Raw genomic sequence first — 18,647 nt, forward strand, 5'->3', positions numbered from 1 at the left:
CAGCCTGCATGTGGTTTTGCTCCTTTTACATGGATGGAGCTTGGGTAAAAATAAAGAAATAAAGAAATCATCATCAGCATCATCATCAGCATCATAAAAAAAATCGTCTCATTCTATGTGGAAAGGGGGTGTCGTAGGGGACTATTACCCACAATGCATTATTTCAATAAAGGAAGCAGACTGTAACCCAATTTGCATATGCACACACACACACACACCACACACGCTGGACACTTCAAATATTTGGAAAAATAAAACCACTTTAGGATGAGCTTTATCTTTTCTTATTTACTTACGTTATAGATATTTTTGGACTTACAAGGTAAATGTAGAAGCTTGAAAACTAAAAGTAGAGAGCAGGTCACATTGACTGACGGACATGTTCTTTTGTACCTACAAACAAAAAAAGGTCAAATAAAATAAAAGAAAATAAAACCCTGTGAGCTTGTTTATTTTTTGTGTGCAGGTGTACCTAATGAAGTGTCCCAGAGGCTGCACATTAAATGTTTAATTGCAACAACAATGATTTGGAAGCTCTGCTAATTCTTTCAAATGAAATCAAAATACATACCCACTGATTAAACATATTGGGTATAAAACCATGTTCGCTAAATAAAATTCTTTAAATGTCATGAAAACCATGTTAGGCTTAGTGGCAACTAAACTAATATTTCTCCTGTTATGTTGTCAGTTTCAAGCGTTTAAAAACAATTATAAAAGGAGTAAACCACAAATAAGATACCATATTTGGTAGAGTATATGAAAATAATTTGACCAGACAACGACAGGAAGGGATCAAATTTGTCTTTGCAAATATTAAGCACGAACGACCATTATGTTTCAAATGGCTTACACACACACACACACACACACACACACACACACACACACCCTATTTCTTTTAGGATTTTGCTTTATGTGCAAAATGTGTACTAACACTGAAAGCCTTTTATTCTTTCTTCGCCGTAAACGCTGATGTGATTCACTTAGGCGTCCGTACACATGCCTGCATTAAAAATGATAGCGTTGAAGCAGGGCTGACCTCAAGCCTCCACATTAAGGCAGAACAAGCGTGTTGAGCTGCTGAGTCTCCTCAATGTCTGATGCCAGCACTTGCTGTGTGGGTGCGTGGGGGGGGGGGGGGGGGTCTAGTAATCACAGCTGTCTCAAACTCCTCACACCCTAAAGGCTGGCATGAAGGAGCGCCGCTGCCGACAAGGGTCACGTCCCAGATCTCTCATTAGGCCTCCTCATGCTCGCACGAGCGAGCGGCCCAGCTACGGAAACACAAAGCTCGTAAATATATCATAAATGTATACATAATGTCGAGGCGGGAGGGGGAGAAACTGACAGTCGACCCTGGGAAAGCCCAACGCTTTAGGGGTCTAATGCCTAAAAACATTAGTGTTTTTGTGCGTGTGTGTGCGTGTGTGTGTGTGATGAGCCTAAGAGGGAAATGCTAAATGCTAACATGCTAAAAACTAAGTATTTTAATGTATATCTAATATCTAGCTCATCAAATCAATTATCATCATCATCATGTTTTGTACAACCCCCCCTCCCCCTCCCCACAAAAAAAATAAATCAATGAGTTTTATAGTATTTGCCCCAAAAACTTGAATACATTTATAAATAGAAATGTCTGCCCTCCTTCGAGCTCCCTTGTATTACAATCGATCGAGCGTCATTAACTGAAAAATATATGTTTTAAAAAGGTTCATTTTTATATATATTTAGATTTGACATCGGAAAATAGTAGAAATCAAACCAATGACTCGGAACTTTAAATGGGTCAATTTGCCCCGCAGCGTAACAGGGAAGGTGAAAACCTGCGTTGGAAGTTTTGCGCTTGGAACAAATGAGTTTCTATGGGAAACATTTATTTGAAAACCTCCTCGAAAAGGTCCCGCTGTAATTCTTAACTTCTTCCAGAAACAGCCAAGGTCTCAGACGCTAATTGTAGCATTCGTGTATGCAGGCTAATGGACAAGCATTAACAATGTACTAATGGTATTGTGCACTAAAACAAATTATACATACATATAGCTATATACATATACATTAATCTGGGAGTAAATAGAGGGAAAACGAGCTTCACCCTCCAATTGTATTTTTCGCGTTACATATATATTTGAAAAATATTTTTGAATTTACATGGTAAATGACTGACTGTCCAACTAAACGTAAAACAAAGAGAATTACACGTGGATTCAGAGCAACCACACAAATTTGCCTTGCGCTAGCTTAATGCTAACACGCAATGCAAAATGCCATCGATGGGCTAACGAAGCGTATCTATGAGACTTCAAACAACGGCTATTTGAACACAAACGGTGCAGCAACACACATAGACGGACAATACAACAATAAGCACGGGCATATATATATTCTTTATCCTCCGCGAAAGACGACTAATAATACAGCAGATTACTGAGACATTTACAGTAGTTGAGTGAAACGACTGCATTATACTGGTGCACACGCTGTTCAATTATTTACCATGCGTCTATCCATTTGGCAATGCGATCATTTCTTTTGGTGTTTCGGTTTTCGGGCCAAGAATTTTCATTTCAGTGCGCAACTAACAGAGCTATTCCTCGATGCTAGCGCTTCACAACAGCGCAATCGCTTAAACGTTCAAACCCAACGAAGGACCAAAACTTGCGTGTGCTGTGACCTTTCTCAGCCCAAACATGCAACCATTTGGAAATATTGGAATTTTATTTATTTTTTTTTTTTTTTGCGAGAGGATCAACGACAGGGAGGCAGTGATGTCACGTCTCAAGTTGAATTCACTCTGATGTCATTCCAGCGCTATTAAAAGCCACGAGGGGCACCTATGTCCACGAAATAAGCTAGGATATGCTGTTACAGTCGTCCTTCCTTTTGGCCTTGTGGGCTTAGCGACAGAATCTTACAGCATGCAAATGTCATTTTGGTTAAGTAGTTCTCGTTTATGAGACAATGTTTTTTTTTTTTTCGCGGGAAAGAGTCTGGCCTCTCGGTCACCCTCTCAGTGGGAGAGCGTCGATGAGATTGTACTGGCACTCGGCGCTGGCCCACTTTCTGGCGACCGCTTTGCCCAGACGACTCTGTTTGTGGCCGTACTGGGCGCGTTCCCGCATCTTGTGTCACTTAACATAAAAAACAAGAAAAATACATGACGTGGACAAAAGTATTGGGATGTGTGCCCGTTACGCATACAGGAAGAACATTGTAGCGTTAGAACAGCTTGCACTCTTTGAGGAAGACTTTCGAAAAGATTTTGGAGTTTGTCAGGAAGTCCTTTCTTCACATACAGAAGTGATTCTCACAATGTGGTACGCTGTAGAGAATCAATGCACAAGTACTGTTCAGTTGACAGTTCATCTTTAACAACTGTTCGTTTTTCAACATTTAGGTACAATTTATTTTACGTGCAAAATATTTAAATATTTATCCAAGTACTTTTTCAAATTTATATTTCAACACAGTGTTAAATGTTCAATCTGTGCCTGATATTACAGTGGCTTGTAAAAATATGATACATACTTTTTCTGAATATAAACTTCTGTCTTTGATAAACACTTGTGCCTACTACTGTATTTTATTGTTGGTCATGATGGTGCTACTCGGTGTAAAATGTTTTACTTGCATTGATATACATTATACAGTCCGCAACATAAAGAAGTAAAGCCCAGAATCTTTTCAAGTGACTATTTTTCGGTGGCGTGCTGTACTACAAATGAGCCCCCCCCCCCCAAATATGGGTCATTCTATAACGCATTCGCTGCCATGGACCTTTATATTTTGTCAACTGAAATCCAACCGTTTACTGCCACCGACGGATTATTCGTCAAGTACTCAACTCAAATTTATTTAGAAAGTACTTTAAATACAACCGCAGCTGGAAGTCAGTGCTGACCACAAATCCAAATCAAAATGAAGAAGTCATAACACTTTAAGATAAACAATTACAACAATGCAACAATTTCTGAGTTGTAGATCTGTAAACAAATAATTCTTTTCCGTTTTCTTAGTCTTGTTTTTCTTGCATCCAACGATAAGCGTCAAAGTCACTGTTCTGCCTGACGTGTTTCTTTTCTCAATAAGCTAGTTTTCTCCGCTTTTTGGTCAGAAACCGGTGTTTTTTAGTCAAACTAACTCCTGTTCTACTGATGATTATTAAAGACGACGAAAAAAGCTAAATGCAAAAATGTTCTGGTGAAAGAAGAGAGCCTACTCTTTGTTTTGGTAGGTTTGGTACTTATACTGTCGCAGAACAAAATATTCAGTTGGTTTTGAAAGATCAGTCCAAATGCTCTAAAACGACTTGCTGTACGAAGAACTCTGCTTTGAAAATGGCTGACACTGACTGAGTTAATTGCAAAAGAGATTCGTGAAAGTGACATCCAAAAATGGGTTTCTTTTTTTTTCCCCTCTCAAATTCATTTCATGTTGAAAAAAATGACTGCACATCGATGAACGTGTCGCAAGGGCAAATTTTAGATCATTCTAATTGTCATCAAAAGCCCTTCAAAATGGATAATAAGGTTAGTTTTCAAAGGGTGTACTCAATACGCACTGTGGTAAAAATAAACATTGCTGACTTTGCCGACGGTCAGTTTTCTTTAATAGCATCAGAATACTGAAAAAATACGTGCCACATTGAATGAGTTTGTCAGAAGGAGCAAAGGAAGCGAAGTTATCCAAAGCTACTGATGGTTTCTTGTCGACGTCGAACTTCTTAAGGAGGACGATCAAGTTGAGCTCCACTTGGCGCTCTGTTTTCCGTGCCGCACTTGAACACAGCATAGCGCTGCTCACCACAAACGGCAGGAACAACATTTACTTCTCGACGTGCGACAATCCAAAGTGTGGGGACACATACTCTCCGAGAGGCAAGGAAATGGAGTGCTGCAGCAACATGGAGACTGCGGAGCCTGAGGTAATGCAACAGGGTACGCTAATGTTAGCATGTGCATTTATTTTGGTCATTTCTAGACACGTCACCCTCACGGCGGTGACATGTCCAGCCCTGTTTAGTGCATCTTATTAGAGACTTGCTGACTGTTTTGAGGGGGCTGTCCTGTCTCATGCAAATAAGCCACTGCTCACCCTGCCGAGGATGGCCTTTGTTACCATGCCGATTAGGGGTTGGCGACAAGTTGAGGCCCAAGTCTTAAAAAAGTGAGTACGATCCGCAAAGAGTACGCCAACCTTGTCACGAGAGTAAAAACATGAATCGTATTTTCACTCGTGGAGGCAGCACTTCATCACCAAGCCGCCCATTTACACTTGCCTATTAGTGGAGCAGATCCTTGTATGTCACACATTTAACGAAAAAAAACATTTAAACGGCTTGCATACAGACACATTTTGGGAAATAGGCAGATTTACTCGGTTGTTTGTTTTCATACTCCAAACACCTGACATTTTCCATAATATGTCCACTTCAAAATATATACCATTTCTAAATATTTGTAGTACAGAGAGTCCCTGGTTTTCAACAGAGTTCCGTTCAGACGGTAGTAACCCAAGTTGTATGAAAGTCGGAATGTGCATTTGTGAACTTTTAACGAGTCAAAAGTCATAGTCACAGTAAATGTGTATGAAAAACAGTCATGAGTCAGTTGTATTTATTTCACACTGTTTTCTTTATGTACAACTGTAGTTAGCCTCTATGAAATGCAGTTTTTTTTTTTTTCAAATATTTTGGGGTGCCCGAAACGGATTAATGGGATTTACATGATTTCCAATGGGAAATATTGCTTCAGTTTTCGTACAGTTCGGTTTTAGTTCAACTTTTAAAAGAGATTAATCAGGAAAACTGAGGTTCCACCGTGTGGTACTGGAAAATGGGGGGATAGGGCCTAGCTGGCCGTCAAAATGAATTAAAAGTGCGTTACAATACTTTTGTGTTGACTTGAAAGCATCTCAAAGTGTAATTACAAAGGATGGAGATGAAATGCATTCTCTCATTGGCAAGCACAATGAAGGCTTTGAATTGAGGCAGAGCTACTCGGCTAAGAAATGTGTTGTTTTCTCTCGTCAACATCAAAAAGAAAACGAAAAAATGTTGACGGATGGAGGCGATGTTGCTCACGCTCGTCTCACTCGGGAGTCGCCGCGAGAAGCCACTAAACTCTCACATGAGGTTTTAAGTGCTGCTTGGCTTCTCCGTCGACTTCACAGTGCGACGTTTTGGATGGCCACTTAAAGCTAAACTCTGGCTAACTCGTCCCCTTGTAAAGCTGCGGCGGTGCCTCGTAAAGCCGCCCACGGCGGACTTACAGTGAAAATGCACATAGTACGGGATGCTCGGTGGGTTGCCGCAGACTATGAGAGGATGTGTTGGGGATTAGGTTTCAAAAGGAGAGTGTGGACTGACCGATGGTTATTAGAGGTGCCACAGTATGCCATAAATCACGTTTGGGTGTGTATCTTGGTTTTAAGGTCGAGATTCGGTTCACATTGGGTACAGTCAGGGGGGAAAAAAAGAAATGCGAAACATAAATCAGCTTTTCTTTTGTGTTAACAGGAACACAGTTGTCAACATTTAAAACGGAATGACTGCAACCCGCTAGCAGTAAATTCTCCAATAAACCATCACACCCATACCATTTATTTTGGAAAGCTAACGTAAATAAAAACAACAAAAATACAATAAACGAGAGGGGTCAGATTACAATGTCAACTTACCGCCCAGGTTGTCCACTTCCTTTTCCTGCAGCAGGCCGACGGAGTCGTCGTCGTCTCCCTCTAGGATCAGCTCCGTTTCGGGGCTCTGGCTCGGAACACTTTGGCCGGGGAAGAGCAAAGTCTTCAACTTGACCAGCTCGTCCTCGTCTGTGACTGTAAAAAAAAAAAGACATGTTCATCATAAATAAAGGGCCGTTCACAGTGTTAACCTTTCAGCTCATTTTGGCAACAGTGGCTCAGCTCACTTAGGGACAGTAAACGTATAGGAGTTAGAAATATATATGCACAGCGTGTCAATAATATTCGTGGTTTGTTTATTCATTTATCATTTTCAATTGGCTGAGTAACATTCAAATAGTTCAAATGTTATTCATTGTTGTTTTTGTGCCATTTGGTACTGCGAAACTCTCGTGAGAATTTGCCGCTAACATTTACTTAAAGCATTGCGAGTGTGAAACCGCGTTTGCGTCATGTGCGAGGAGCCCAGACAACGCATACAAAACGACACTCTGCGCTGTTCATGGAGAACATAAACTACACGAAGAGTTTCTTCGCATTTTAGATGTAAAAAGCAGGATGACGCGACGCGCCATAGCATATACAAAGGCGGGCGCGGATTTCCCGACTGAACATCACAGGTACATTTGCTTTTATTCCCCGACAAGGTCAACAATGAAACACAACGTTTACGTTCTTGAAAGACCAACGGCTCGCCTTCGATTAGCGACTTGGCTCGGCGCTTTTGGAGACGTGACAAGAGGAGAGAGTGAACAGACAGCGCAATTAGGTTGCGCCGGGACTTCATGACGCATCTGCCTGCAGCTCAACGGAGACTGCGTCTTCACATATCCGGAGAAAACAAAAGGAGCGGTTTATTTTTTGCAACGCACTTATCGGCTCAAAACATCCCATCCCCCGTGAATGGCAGACTGCTCCGTCTTTGAATTTGTCCAAGACAGGAAATAAAGCGCAATTTTTTTTTTTTTTACATTGTAACTGATTTTTAATGAGGGAGACCCTACACATGAAGAGGGAAAACAAAACATCTTTCTGGTCTTGTAGACCCTTTCATAATGTTTGTCAACAATATGCACCGGGATACGTGCGGGTGGCTGCTGACCAAGTGAAAACCAAAAATATGTGCTGTGTTGTGTGCACTGACTCTTAGCTTGGACGGACGGACGGCAGCAACATTGCTGTTGGAAACGCTTCCCTTTGTCATTTTTAATCGAGGAGAATGACACATTATAGAAACATTCAACACAACCGGTTTCTCCTCTTTTTGTGTCCGGCAACAGTGCCAGGTTCAGCGAGCTTCCTTATTGGCTATCGTTCCACGGCTTTGCCCAACTGAATCTTGGCCTCGCACACGGCCAATATTGGATCAATATTGAACAGGTTTAACATTTACGTTTTCCGAGGAGATGGTGGAGAAATAAAATTACTCTTAACACATCCTACAGCACAGGAAAATCCATAAGGATAATCTTTCGGAAATGTTCCATAATCAGGCCTTCGCCAACTTTAATCGGAAAGGGGAAAATGCAAAAATCTGACCCGATTATTGGGATGTGTGTACTCCACACCACAAAGATAATCTTTTCCGAAACATCCGAGAATCTGGCCTTTAATGACTTTGATCGCAAAGGAGGGGAAAATGCTCAAATTTGGCTCGATTATCAGTATGTGAGAACACCACACCAAAGGAAACTCGACCAGGATAATCTTCAGAGACCACCGCAAATTGGGCCTCTGCTGACTTTGATTGCACAAGGGAGAACAAAATGCTCAGATTTGTCCGAATTATCGGTGTGCCTGTACCTCACACCACAGGGAAATCAATCAGGGTAGTCTTTCAAAGACATCCGAGAATCGGGCCTTCGCTAAATTTGATCGCAAGGGAGCGAAAATGCTCCAATCTGTCCAGATTGTCAGTATGTGTAACCCCCAGCTTTCAGCCCACTTCTTACATGCACAGGTCACATCGAACAAAAGACAAGAAAACACACACAAAAAGCCAGCTTCCTGCTCTGCCTTATATCTGGAGCGCTCTCATCAGAAAAGATGCACTTTTGGCATCACAGTTAGATGCCAGCGCCTGCCATCAGCTGGAGATCAAGGAGGAACGTGAAATTCTGCAAAGTATCACGCTGAAAAGCTGATGAGCAGACGTGCTGATGTTTGGATTGGCACACTTGAGCAGGAGGCCTGACTAGACTAAATAAACCCGGCTAATTCCTACAAGCCTGCAAAAATCACACGCGTCCGCCGCTGTGCACGGCAGCTTCCAGCGCCATGCAATTTTCAATTTCTCACGGAAAAATGAGCGGGCGGTTCAAAGAAGGGAAAGGAATTAATTGCTGCAGCAAGCGGTTGTCAAAGTTAAAGGTTCAGTCATTTTGAGAAATTAATGACATTAGGGAGGAGAAGTAAACATTCTAGCATTAGCATTAGTTATAGGGAGTCCTTGGTTTTCGACGGGTTTCCGTTACGATGTAATCAGAATTCGTAAAACAGCCGGACCGTGTATGTGGCACATGAAACCAACACAATGGGACTTCACTGTTCGACGCACATATGCAGGAAGGAAGCAAAGCCACTCTTGGATGTTTTGGTTAGCTTTGTGTTTAGGGTCATTATTCTGTTTTCAAGGTCCACGACTTGCGGCTGAAACCAAATTTTCGGACATTCCAGAATGCCCTTTTATGTGCTGGATGCAGTTATAGAATTTGCATGTTTGAAGATAATTGCTGAAAATGTGCAAAGACCGAGAACTATATCGTATTTTAGACTTATAGCATTAAACAATGTTTCACCATTTCAGTTTTCCTGATGTTTTTTTTTGGGGGGGGGGGGAGTGCTCAGGCTCCCCACTAACACACAATGCAACAACTTGAGAAACTTCGTTCGCATCAGTGGTTAACCGGCGCAATTGCGACATGCAATTAGCTGGCTAGCTACGCCTGCACCCCATAAATGCATCTTCCCTCCAAATAGTCCCAGTGAGGCCACTTCAGAGAGCCTCGTTGTCGGCAATGAGTGTACAAACGTCACCCAGAGAAAGGCCGAAGAGTGAGGACGGGGAAAAACTTTCCGGAATTACAACCGGCGTGCAGACCGGGACTTCAGGCTGGCGTGGCTGCTTTAGAGTGCCTCGTTGTGGCGGCGTGACAAACCCAACGATGAGCCAGTGGGATATGTTTCAGCCACCAGAGGCTTCAAGTGTTTTTATATTTTTCCAGCTAAAACCTGTACGTGTAGGCATAAGAAAGATGCGAGACGAAGGCACATCCATTTTTCCAGGTCGTCGTAGTCAGTGACAGTTGAGCGGCGTGTGGTTTCGGCGCATTCAGCGGACTCGCCCACAGCGTTTGAGAGGGGAGAGAATAGCTCATTTTCAATGCGGACAATAGCATTGATATTTCAGCTCCCACAGAGGCCAGTGATTTCAACAACACAGTGTTCGGGGGTCTCTCACTCCTAAGTATGGAACAGATCAGACTTAAAAGGCTTTAAAAATATCGTTCTCTCAAGTTTATATTCTTTCATTTCCTGTGCTGCCGGGCATGTAAGCGAGATGTTGGGGAACGTTACACACAGTTACTGTATACACACACACACCACACACACACACACACACCATCCACGGTGACCTCAAAGGGAACTCAAAAGGCGCTTTAAGTTTTTGGAGCTTGCACAGGAATTATTCTGTTTTATGTCTCATGCTGTCAGATCTCTGTAAGTAACTCCACTGATTTGCGCAACCATTTTGACATTTCATGGAATGTGCGCTACATAGACTGACTTAAATATCAAATACATTGCTTCGGTTTCCATCCCTGCCCTCCCACGCACCCATACATTCCACAGAGAGCGAACGTATGAGCGTTCCGCAAAGGCTCCTGAGACTGTGCGATACCACCTCATGTCTTCCCAATATCTGTTTTGAACCCAGCCAAGGGATTAAAAATAACAAGCTCGCACTTCCTGTGATGCAAACGCATCGGTTTTGAGCAGTTCTGGGACCGCGACAGTAAACATCATAATGTTGATTTAGGGGGGAGTTTACACAGCGCTTCCTCTCGTGGATATCTTAATTTAATATCCCGGGATGCGCTGCGCCGTGTCTGCCAGAGGTTACAAACAGTCCTCATCCGAAGTTAAACACGAGTGGCTGATATTGCTCACGCATGACCATCAATCCCAACTGAGCTCATGCGAGTGTAGTGAACCCCCGTTATTCGAGCCCTGCCGCAAATGGCAAAAAGCCGTGAGTAATCAGAACGGTCAAATGTTTGTAATTGACTATAGGTGCTATGAGATGCCGAGAACACCATTTTAGAAAAGGCCGAGTAAAGGCTGAGTAAATGAAGCTCAGGTCCTCAGTTAGACATAGTAGCTTGGCACCAAGATGCCACCAAAACAATATTTTTATATTAGACATGGCTTTGGCCTCAGCACAAAAACATAAGTGACTTTTTCAGCAAATAACAGGACAGGCTGGCCCCAAAAAAACTGCAAATTTGCGAATGCCAAATCACGAATAAGCGGATTGTCATCACATGTTCAAATCTACACGTAAAAGGACAAAGACTGGATTTCAAGAGAATTCTAAATTCTATATTTGTGGCACAATTTGGAAATGAAAAATGCATTAAATTGGATATCATCAGATCGGAATCACACCATAACAATTGCGCACCTGTTGTTGGCTCTGCATGGCATGTCAAGGCTAGGTCTGGCAAATTTAGGGATACAATCTAACACTTGCGTCGTCAGAACAGTCCCTCAACGTTATCGGTGGCATACCAATCCCACGCTCGTGTCATCAAAGCTATCATTCTCAAATGTATGGGTGGCATAACAATCTCACGCTCGCATCATTAAAACAATCACTCTCAAAGTTAAGGGTGGCATAACAATCCCACGCTTGCATCATCAAAACAATCACTCTCAATGTTATGGGCTGCATAACAATCCTACGCTCGCATCATCAAAACAATCCCTCGCAAAGGGTGGCATAACAATCCCACGTGCATATCCGCAAAACAATCACTCAAAGTTATGGGCGGCATAACAATCCTACACTCGCGTCGTAAAAATAATCACTCGCAAAGGGTGGCATAACAATCCCACGTTCGCGTGATCAAAACAAATCAATCAAACCTAAGGGTGGCATAACACTCACATGCTCGTATATATGTGTCCTTGCGATTTCCAGGGCTGGAACGTGACTCATAATAAGTAATTATGCTAAATAATACAATTCCCATTACGATTACAAAACAACATACAGTGTTCCCCTGCTATATCGCAGATTTAGATCTGTCTGTCGTGGAAATGCCTGCCATATCCCGGGAACCTGCAATTCACAGCAAACATTTTGGATGGCTTTTTACAGTATACTTACTTACTGTACTGCCCTCGCATGTGTGAATGGACAGCCACAATCGCTGATGCACTTTCCAGCTGTTTATTGAACACAGGAAAAACAGTCAAACAAACACAATGACCCAGATTCGATGGGCGGAGACGATTCACTCATGGGCAACATACAAAATATTTTATTGATAGTGTAATTTCACACTGGATGGTTAGCCAGTCATCGTAGAGAGCTATTTGTATACATAATATTTTTTTAAAAAAAAGTAAATTTCCCATGATATGTTGGAATTGGGCAGTTGGACCAACTTAGTATCACTTTGGCGAGGACCGTGCCGGAGAGAACAATATGTCCGTCCCTAGCAATCAGCGCCAAGAGAGGAGAAGAAGAAGCTTCTCACCTGATTACAGACGGCAAGGACACCCGGAGGTAAAACACCCCGTTAAACACTTGGATCAATATTAACGTGACTTCCATTTCATGCTTGCCCGCTTCCAATCAGCCGACAATATACTCCCAACAGCGGGCCGTCGGGTGCGACGGGGCAGCTCATTTCAGGCGGAGCGGCGGCGACACAAAATGTGCTGGCTAAGCTGCCAATGTGGCTAATAGACAATGAGACGGCGTGTCCACCAAATCACAGCCACACGCGTGCGCACGCAGTGGCAAAAAGTGATGACAAAGGTTACGCTAGCGCAGTGATGCTAAAAAGGCATTTTCCAACACAGGTGCCTCCTTGGAATTATTTGTTATTATTATGTCAAGAAATGAATTGCTTCCACATACCTGAAAATTCAACACTTTATACATGTACAGTATGTATATCCCGTGACAATGCATTTCATCTATTTAAAGGGGTCCATCCATTTTCTGTAGTGCTTGTCCTCATTAGGGTTGAAGGTGAGCTGGAACTAGTGCGAGCTGACTTGGACGAGATTAGGGGTACACCCTGCACTAGTCACCAGCCAATCGCAGGGCAACATGCTTGCATTTGACTGTTTTGTGAAATTTCCTACTAAATTCTCGTTGTGTCATTCCACACAAAGCTCCAAATGATCCCCTAAAAACGGTCGCACTCTGATATGCCCGTCGAACAAAGTGCTCACTGGCAGCTTTCAAGACGGCACAAAGCTATCCACTACCTCGAAATAACTCCTTTGAGTGCACACAACAAATAAATACAGCGAGGTGGTGAGCGCTTAATGTTCGGCAGACAACAAAGGCGATGGTGAGACTGCGTCAAAACAGACACAGGCCACTCACTCACTCGGGTGCGCTTTGTGAGGGGAAACAAAAAGAAAAACAATCTGTCCAGATCACTTTCATTCCTTCACGCGAGCGGGGGAAGAGTGACACATGCTGCGAGCGCCGCCGCCGCCGCCGCCGCACGTCTGCCCGTCTTTAAATGGCAAAAGATGGCGGATGAAGAGCGCCTTGTCATACCCCGCTGTCAAACCAGAAAAGTCTGCATTCTTTTTGGACAACCTACCGTTTCTCCATTAGTCCCAGATTGGAGCGCTTTAATAACGACTCTCGGGGGCCTCAAACGCGCCGCTTTGTTCTGGTTGCCCGTGCCAGCTGCAGCCCGCTAAAATGTTCTACAGAGGGCCGACTAGCGGTGCCATCGGAGATTGCTTGAGCTTTTTTCCACCTGGAAGAACATGTGACACCATGGTGGAAAGAGCTGTAAAATTTCAATCTGGACGAAACCTTACCTCCTTTTAACGATTAGGATCCTAGATTGAAGGCAGATTGTTATGCAGGTGACAAATGTTTAAGTCTTGGTGGAGGTCAAAGCTCTGTTTTTAATAGTTGCTTAGTCGGCAATCATGTGAATTTACTGGCAGGCGAAATTGTCCTTGGCGGATGACACAAGAGCTTTCTTTGCCTGACAGACGTCAACACATCATAGAGAGCCCACCAAATTAGTCAGTGACTCAGATTGAACTCCCCCCCACACACACACACACACACACACACACACACAAAATGAAGAGCAGACGGCACGATGATTGCTTGTACGGACCACCTGCAGCTGCCATGTGTTCACGTTTGGAGCCCAAAGCCACCGGATGACTTCCTGAACTCGTCCAACGCTCCTCACGAGCGCAGCGTTAGTCTCCAACTTTGTGGTCAAGGGAGTCTGAACCAGACTGGACTCTCGGAATTGACGTGAGGGGGATTACGAGATAAAATGCTTTGGGTGTAACGCTATGCCAAAAATGACCGTTTTCACAGTCAAAATGTTTTCTTTTTAGGAAACGACCGAGATCAATATTTTTTTATTTTCTTTTTAAGTAACAAATAATGCATTCAAGTGTAACGGTAACTAATATTAACACATAAGAGCTTTTTTAAAAATTGTTTTCATTTCATTTTAGAAAAGCACTTTGTCTTCTCTTTAGGAAAACGACTGATGCAGACAATTGCAACGGTAAATGTCGACATCGCATGTGGAAACCATCCAGCGGAGAAAAGTGTCCCGGCGGGTGGATTTGGGAATTGTAAAAGCACAGCGTAAAAAGTCATTCGGCCCTTGCAAGAACTGTGACTGCTCTACAAGGTGAACGAGCTACTGGAAGTCATTTCAAAAAATGATCGCTCACTACTTTAAGGGTTAACGTTATTAGCTCAATAATCAATATGCTCATCCTGCATTTGCGATTTAATCAGCAGGCCAGAAGGGGTGTTTCATATCATTGCTTTTGCGTAAAACTCAAGGGTGAAGTAGGGAGGATAAAAAAAAAAAAAGAGACTATTTTTTTTTTTTGATGGGTATGAAAACACCAATAAAACACACGTGTCATGTTCAATTGTCAGGACTCGTAAATATGCAACCTATACAAAGCCCTCCAATAAACCAAGATGTAGAATTGCACTATAAGTACTGCACGTCCAACGGTGATCAACGTCTCCGCCGGCGCTTTCCAAGTTGAAGAGGAAATGTGGCTGCGAGCTCACCGTACTCCTGCAGGGTTCTGCACGACACGTCCAAGTGCGTTGAGCCCAGCGGGTTCCTGACGAATCGCCGTCTCCGCCGCAAGTCGTCCTCCCAGTAGTCCAGACGCCAGAAGTCGTGAGGCGGCCTGCGGAAGGAAAGAACGTCATCAACGCTGTTTCACTGCATGTTGCCTTCAAAACATCTTGTGAAAGCGGAATAAGACGAGTTAACAAACGGAAGGAGAATCAGGGCTTCCAAACCTGACATCCTTATATTTTGCTTTTGGTCACAGTAAGAAGCTTTAAGAAGACATTTTATCCAAGAGGAGACTGTGGGCCTTCATTTATTGGTCACAGTTAGAATATCTATTTTTATCCAAGAGGAAACTAAAGGCAATGACTTCTCGTCAAAGTAGGGAAAACAATTGTATCCAACGAGACTCAGGGTATTCAATTCTTGATGATGAGAAAGGAAACATAAAAAAATACCCCCAAAATTACAAAGAAATATTCCAATTCGACATCAAAATTAACATTTTCGAAAAATACAAAAATAAGAAAATAAGGAAGACGTTCAGAAAATATATATTACAAACCAAAATTGTCATGGAAAAAAAAACACTTAAATATTAGAAGAATTGAAAAAAATATTAGGAAATAAAACAAAATATTAGATGAACAAAATAAAATAATATTAGATCCAACATTTTTTTATATAAAAATATACAACTCAGGGGAAATCTGACTATAACTACAAAAATATTGTAAGAAAATACCAAAACATAATATTAAAAAATATATATTAGGGAAAAAGATATAAAAAAATATATATTAGGGAAAATATTTAATGACAAATATGCAAATCAGTAAAATAAATTTAAAAAATAGGAGAATTTTTTTTTTTTGCCTAAAATAGAATGTAAAAAATATCGGCATCACCAAACCTACTCCTTAATACTAACTCTGAGAAATTTCATTTAAAACCAGCAAGTACAGTCACGGCTAGCTACCTAGTGACCGTGCGCTGAAAAAGGCGTATTAGCAGCCTGGCCAGTGAACATCCTGTAAGTAGTAGTAATAGCAGAAACGTTACTGTAGTTCTCCTAAGAAAAGAATGGACGGAGAACAGCAGGGAGCAACATGAGCAGCAGCAAGCGCCGCGCCCATAAATCACACACAGCTCCATTGACAGATACAGCATCAAATTACAAGAAGAAATGGCGCGGCTTGCCTCGTTTGTTTTTTTGTTTTTAAACAGTGTTTTCTTTTTTTAACAAGTCTTGTAAATCAAAGGTAGGCATCTCGACACGGACAACGTGGGCTCTAATGAGGGGGGGCCTCGGGGCATGAGCCCATAAAAGCAAGACCCCCCCCTACGTCCCCCGCATATGTGTGCCAGAGATTAAAATAATGTGCTAAAATATTCATCGTAATGATTCCCAGAGCCCTCGAGCAAGCCCACTGAAAATTGCTTTTTTATTCATTATTAATAACGACGAATTAGTGTTGTTAAAAACCAGAGAGGGTGCCGGGGGGGGGGGGGGGGGGGAATGGAAATAATTCCAGTATGCGGTAACCATCTTTTTGTAAATGATGATTGCGACATTAGCGAGGACCCGGGATCGCTTTATTGCTCGCCCCTAATGCAGACCATTAAGCACCGAGACCGGCAATAGGTGACTAAGTGCTGCTTGTTTTCACGCTCCGGCTGGAGATTATTTTTTTTCTTTTTCATTTTTCAGCCTTCATTTACCGTTTCCGGGCAGGAGAGAGGAGTGTTATTCCCATATTTATGCCTACGTGACAACCGGGCAAGAGAGCGCGGTCAAACGGCTGGGATTTTGTTTGCGCTGCAGTACCGCTTTACTTACGAGTGACATGACTTTTGAGTTCTTCAAGATGTGAGCCACCGCTGTTTCTTTTTTGTCTTGAGTTGCGAGCAAAAATTTGCGTTAGGAGCGCTACAGCAAACTTGACAGCAAGCAGCAGTTTGGAAGATAGTTAACAATGCTTCTAGTTAAAGTTGACTGTAAAACTAAAAAGAACACAAAGACAAGTACACGCCTCCTAGCTTAAGGCTAGCACACAATGCTAAACACTATAGGCTAATGAAACTAGCATCACAATGTGGTGGTTAATACCCTTTAAGCGACAGATATTTGAACACAAACAGTGCAGCAATATGTATAGACAGACAATATAACAATACTCAAAGTCATATATTTATTTTTTGAAAAAAAAAAAATCAAGAATGTCATAGACAAGCTAACACAAGTAGCATCAATGTCTGTGTAGATTCTCAGTCATCCAGGTCATGTTTATGACCTGGCATCTGCGAACAGCAATTTTCAAGTCTGAGCCACAGATGCTCAATGGCATTTAGGTCTGGACTTTAACTGTGCCATTCCAACATTTCGAATATTCTTGGCTCCAAAGCATTCCATTGTAACTGTGGCTTTCTGTTTCGGGTCATTGTCTTGCTGGAAGATCAATCTCCTTCCCAGTCTCGAGTTTTCTTACAGATTGCCAAACTGTTTTTAGCTCCATTCATTTTCCTGCTTCCTTCTCCCTGCTGTTGCATGTTTGACAGCGGGGATGGTGCGTTCAGGGGGATGATGAGCAGTGTTAGTTTTCCGCCACCCCCAGCACCTTTTTTTTTTTTTTTTTTGCATTCAGGCCCCAATATGTCAACTTTGGTCTCCTCTGACCAACGCATCATCTGACAAACTGCAAACGGGACTTTGTGCGCTTTCCTTGCAACAATTGCAGCAGCTGACAGCCGCCACTCGAAGTGGACGGCCACGTCTTGGTAAGATTGCAGTTGTGCCATACTTTTTCCATTTTTGGATGGAACGCTGCTCCTTGAGCTGTTCAAAGTTGGGAGTTACTATTTTTTTTTAAATAAGCTAACCTTGCTTCAAACTTCTCAACTTTATCCCTGACCTGTGTGGCGAGTTCCTCACACATTCAAGTTTGTGATTGTAAGCTCACAGAATGTGAAAAGTTAGGGTATGAATACTTTTTCAAAGCACTGTAATTGTCAACCCCCCCCAAAAAAAAGCCAACCTACAATAATGGCCGGTGTGTTCAAAACAGTCGCGTTACTCGAACGAGACCTTGGCAGTCTCGATCCATGTATGGCTCGTGCCAGCATATTGAAGGAGTCTAAGCAGATTCAAGTGTAACACGGATCACATGACAATGTTGCGTGTACACACACACATAAACACACACAGTCCTCTATGTGCACAGCGCGAGTGTCAGAACTCAAGCGGCTCAAGAGACTTAGCTGAGGTTTGACAGCAACAAGAGCTCACTTTCAGTTAAATATCAATCAAAAGCCAGTGTTTGTGCGCGTGCGTGTGCGCGTGCAGGTTGCACACAGCTGTCGTATACGCAAAGCGAATGCCTGCAGCTTGTCCTCTGTCGATCAGAGCTTTTAAAAAGGGGAGGAAGAGCGAGATGTCAGTGGGCGGAAAAAAAAAAAGAAGAAGAAAGCCACGTAAATGATATTGTAAATGCCGGATTACGCCGTGGCGAAAATGTAAATCCACACATTTTTCCAGGCCGAAGATTATGTCCGCCTAATTCAGGGTGCAAAATAGGCAGCAGGGGCGCGTGTGGGGGGAATAAATCCTCCACT

At 42.6% G+C, this 18,647-nt stretch overlaps 1 protein-coding gene across 13 annotated transcripts in view; it reads right to left on the bottom strand.

The window, feature by feature from the left end:
- Positions 1 to 18,647, bottom strand: part of nbeab (neurobeachin b) — a 202,183-nt gene that overhangs the window by 76,207 nt on the left and 107,329 nt on the right. For 11 of the 13 annotated variants that reach the window (XR_009789828.1, XM_061782795.1, XM_061782798.1 and 8 more), the window contains 2 exons: positions 15,026 to 15,150; positions 6,682 to 6,834 (listed from right to left, as the gene is read on the bottom strand). Coding sequence is in view for 12 of the 13 variants with exons in the window: in XM_061782795.1 (XP_061638779.1) it covers positions 6,682 to 6,834; positions 15,026 to 15,150 (278 nt within the window). In the remaining variant the exon portion in view is untranslated. Of the gene's footprint in view, positions 1 to 6,681; positions 6,835 to 12,091; positions 12,151 to 12,464; positions 12,578 to 13,553; positions 13,672 to 15,025; positions 15,151 to 18,647 lie in introns of those variants that run through there. The other 2 variants (XM_061782806.1, XM_061782805.1) reach the window with 2 other exon arrangements.

This window comes from Phyllopteryx taeniolatus, chromosome 8 (genome assembly GCF_024500385.1).
Source record: "Phyllopteryx taeniolatus isolate TA_2022b chromosome 8, UOR_Ptae_1.2, whole genome shotgun sequence".
Lineage (NCBI taxonomy): Eukaryota > Metazoa > Chordata > Actinopteri > Syngnathiformes > Syngnathidae > Phyllopteryx > Phyllopteryx taeniolatus.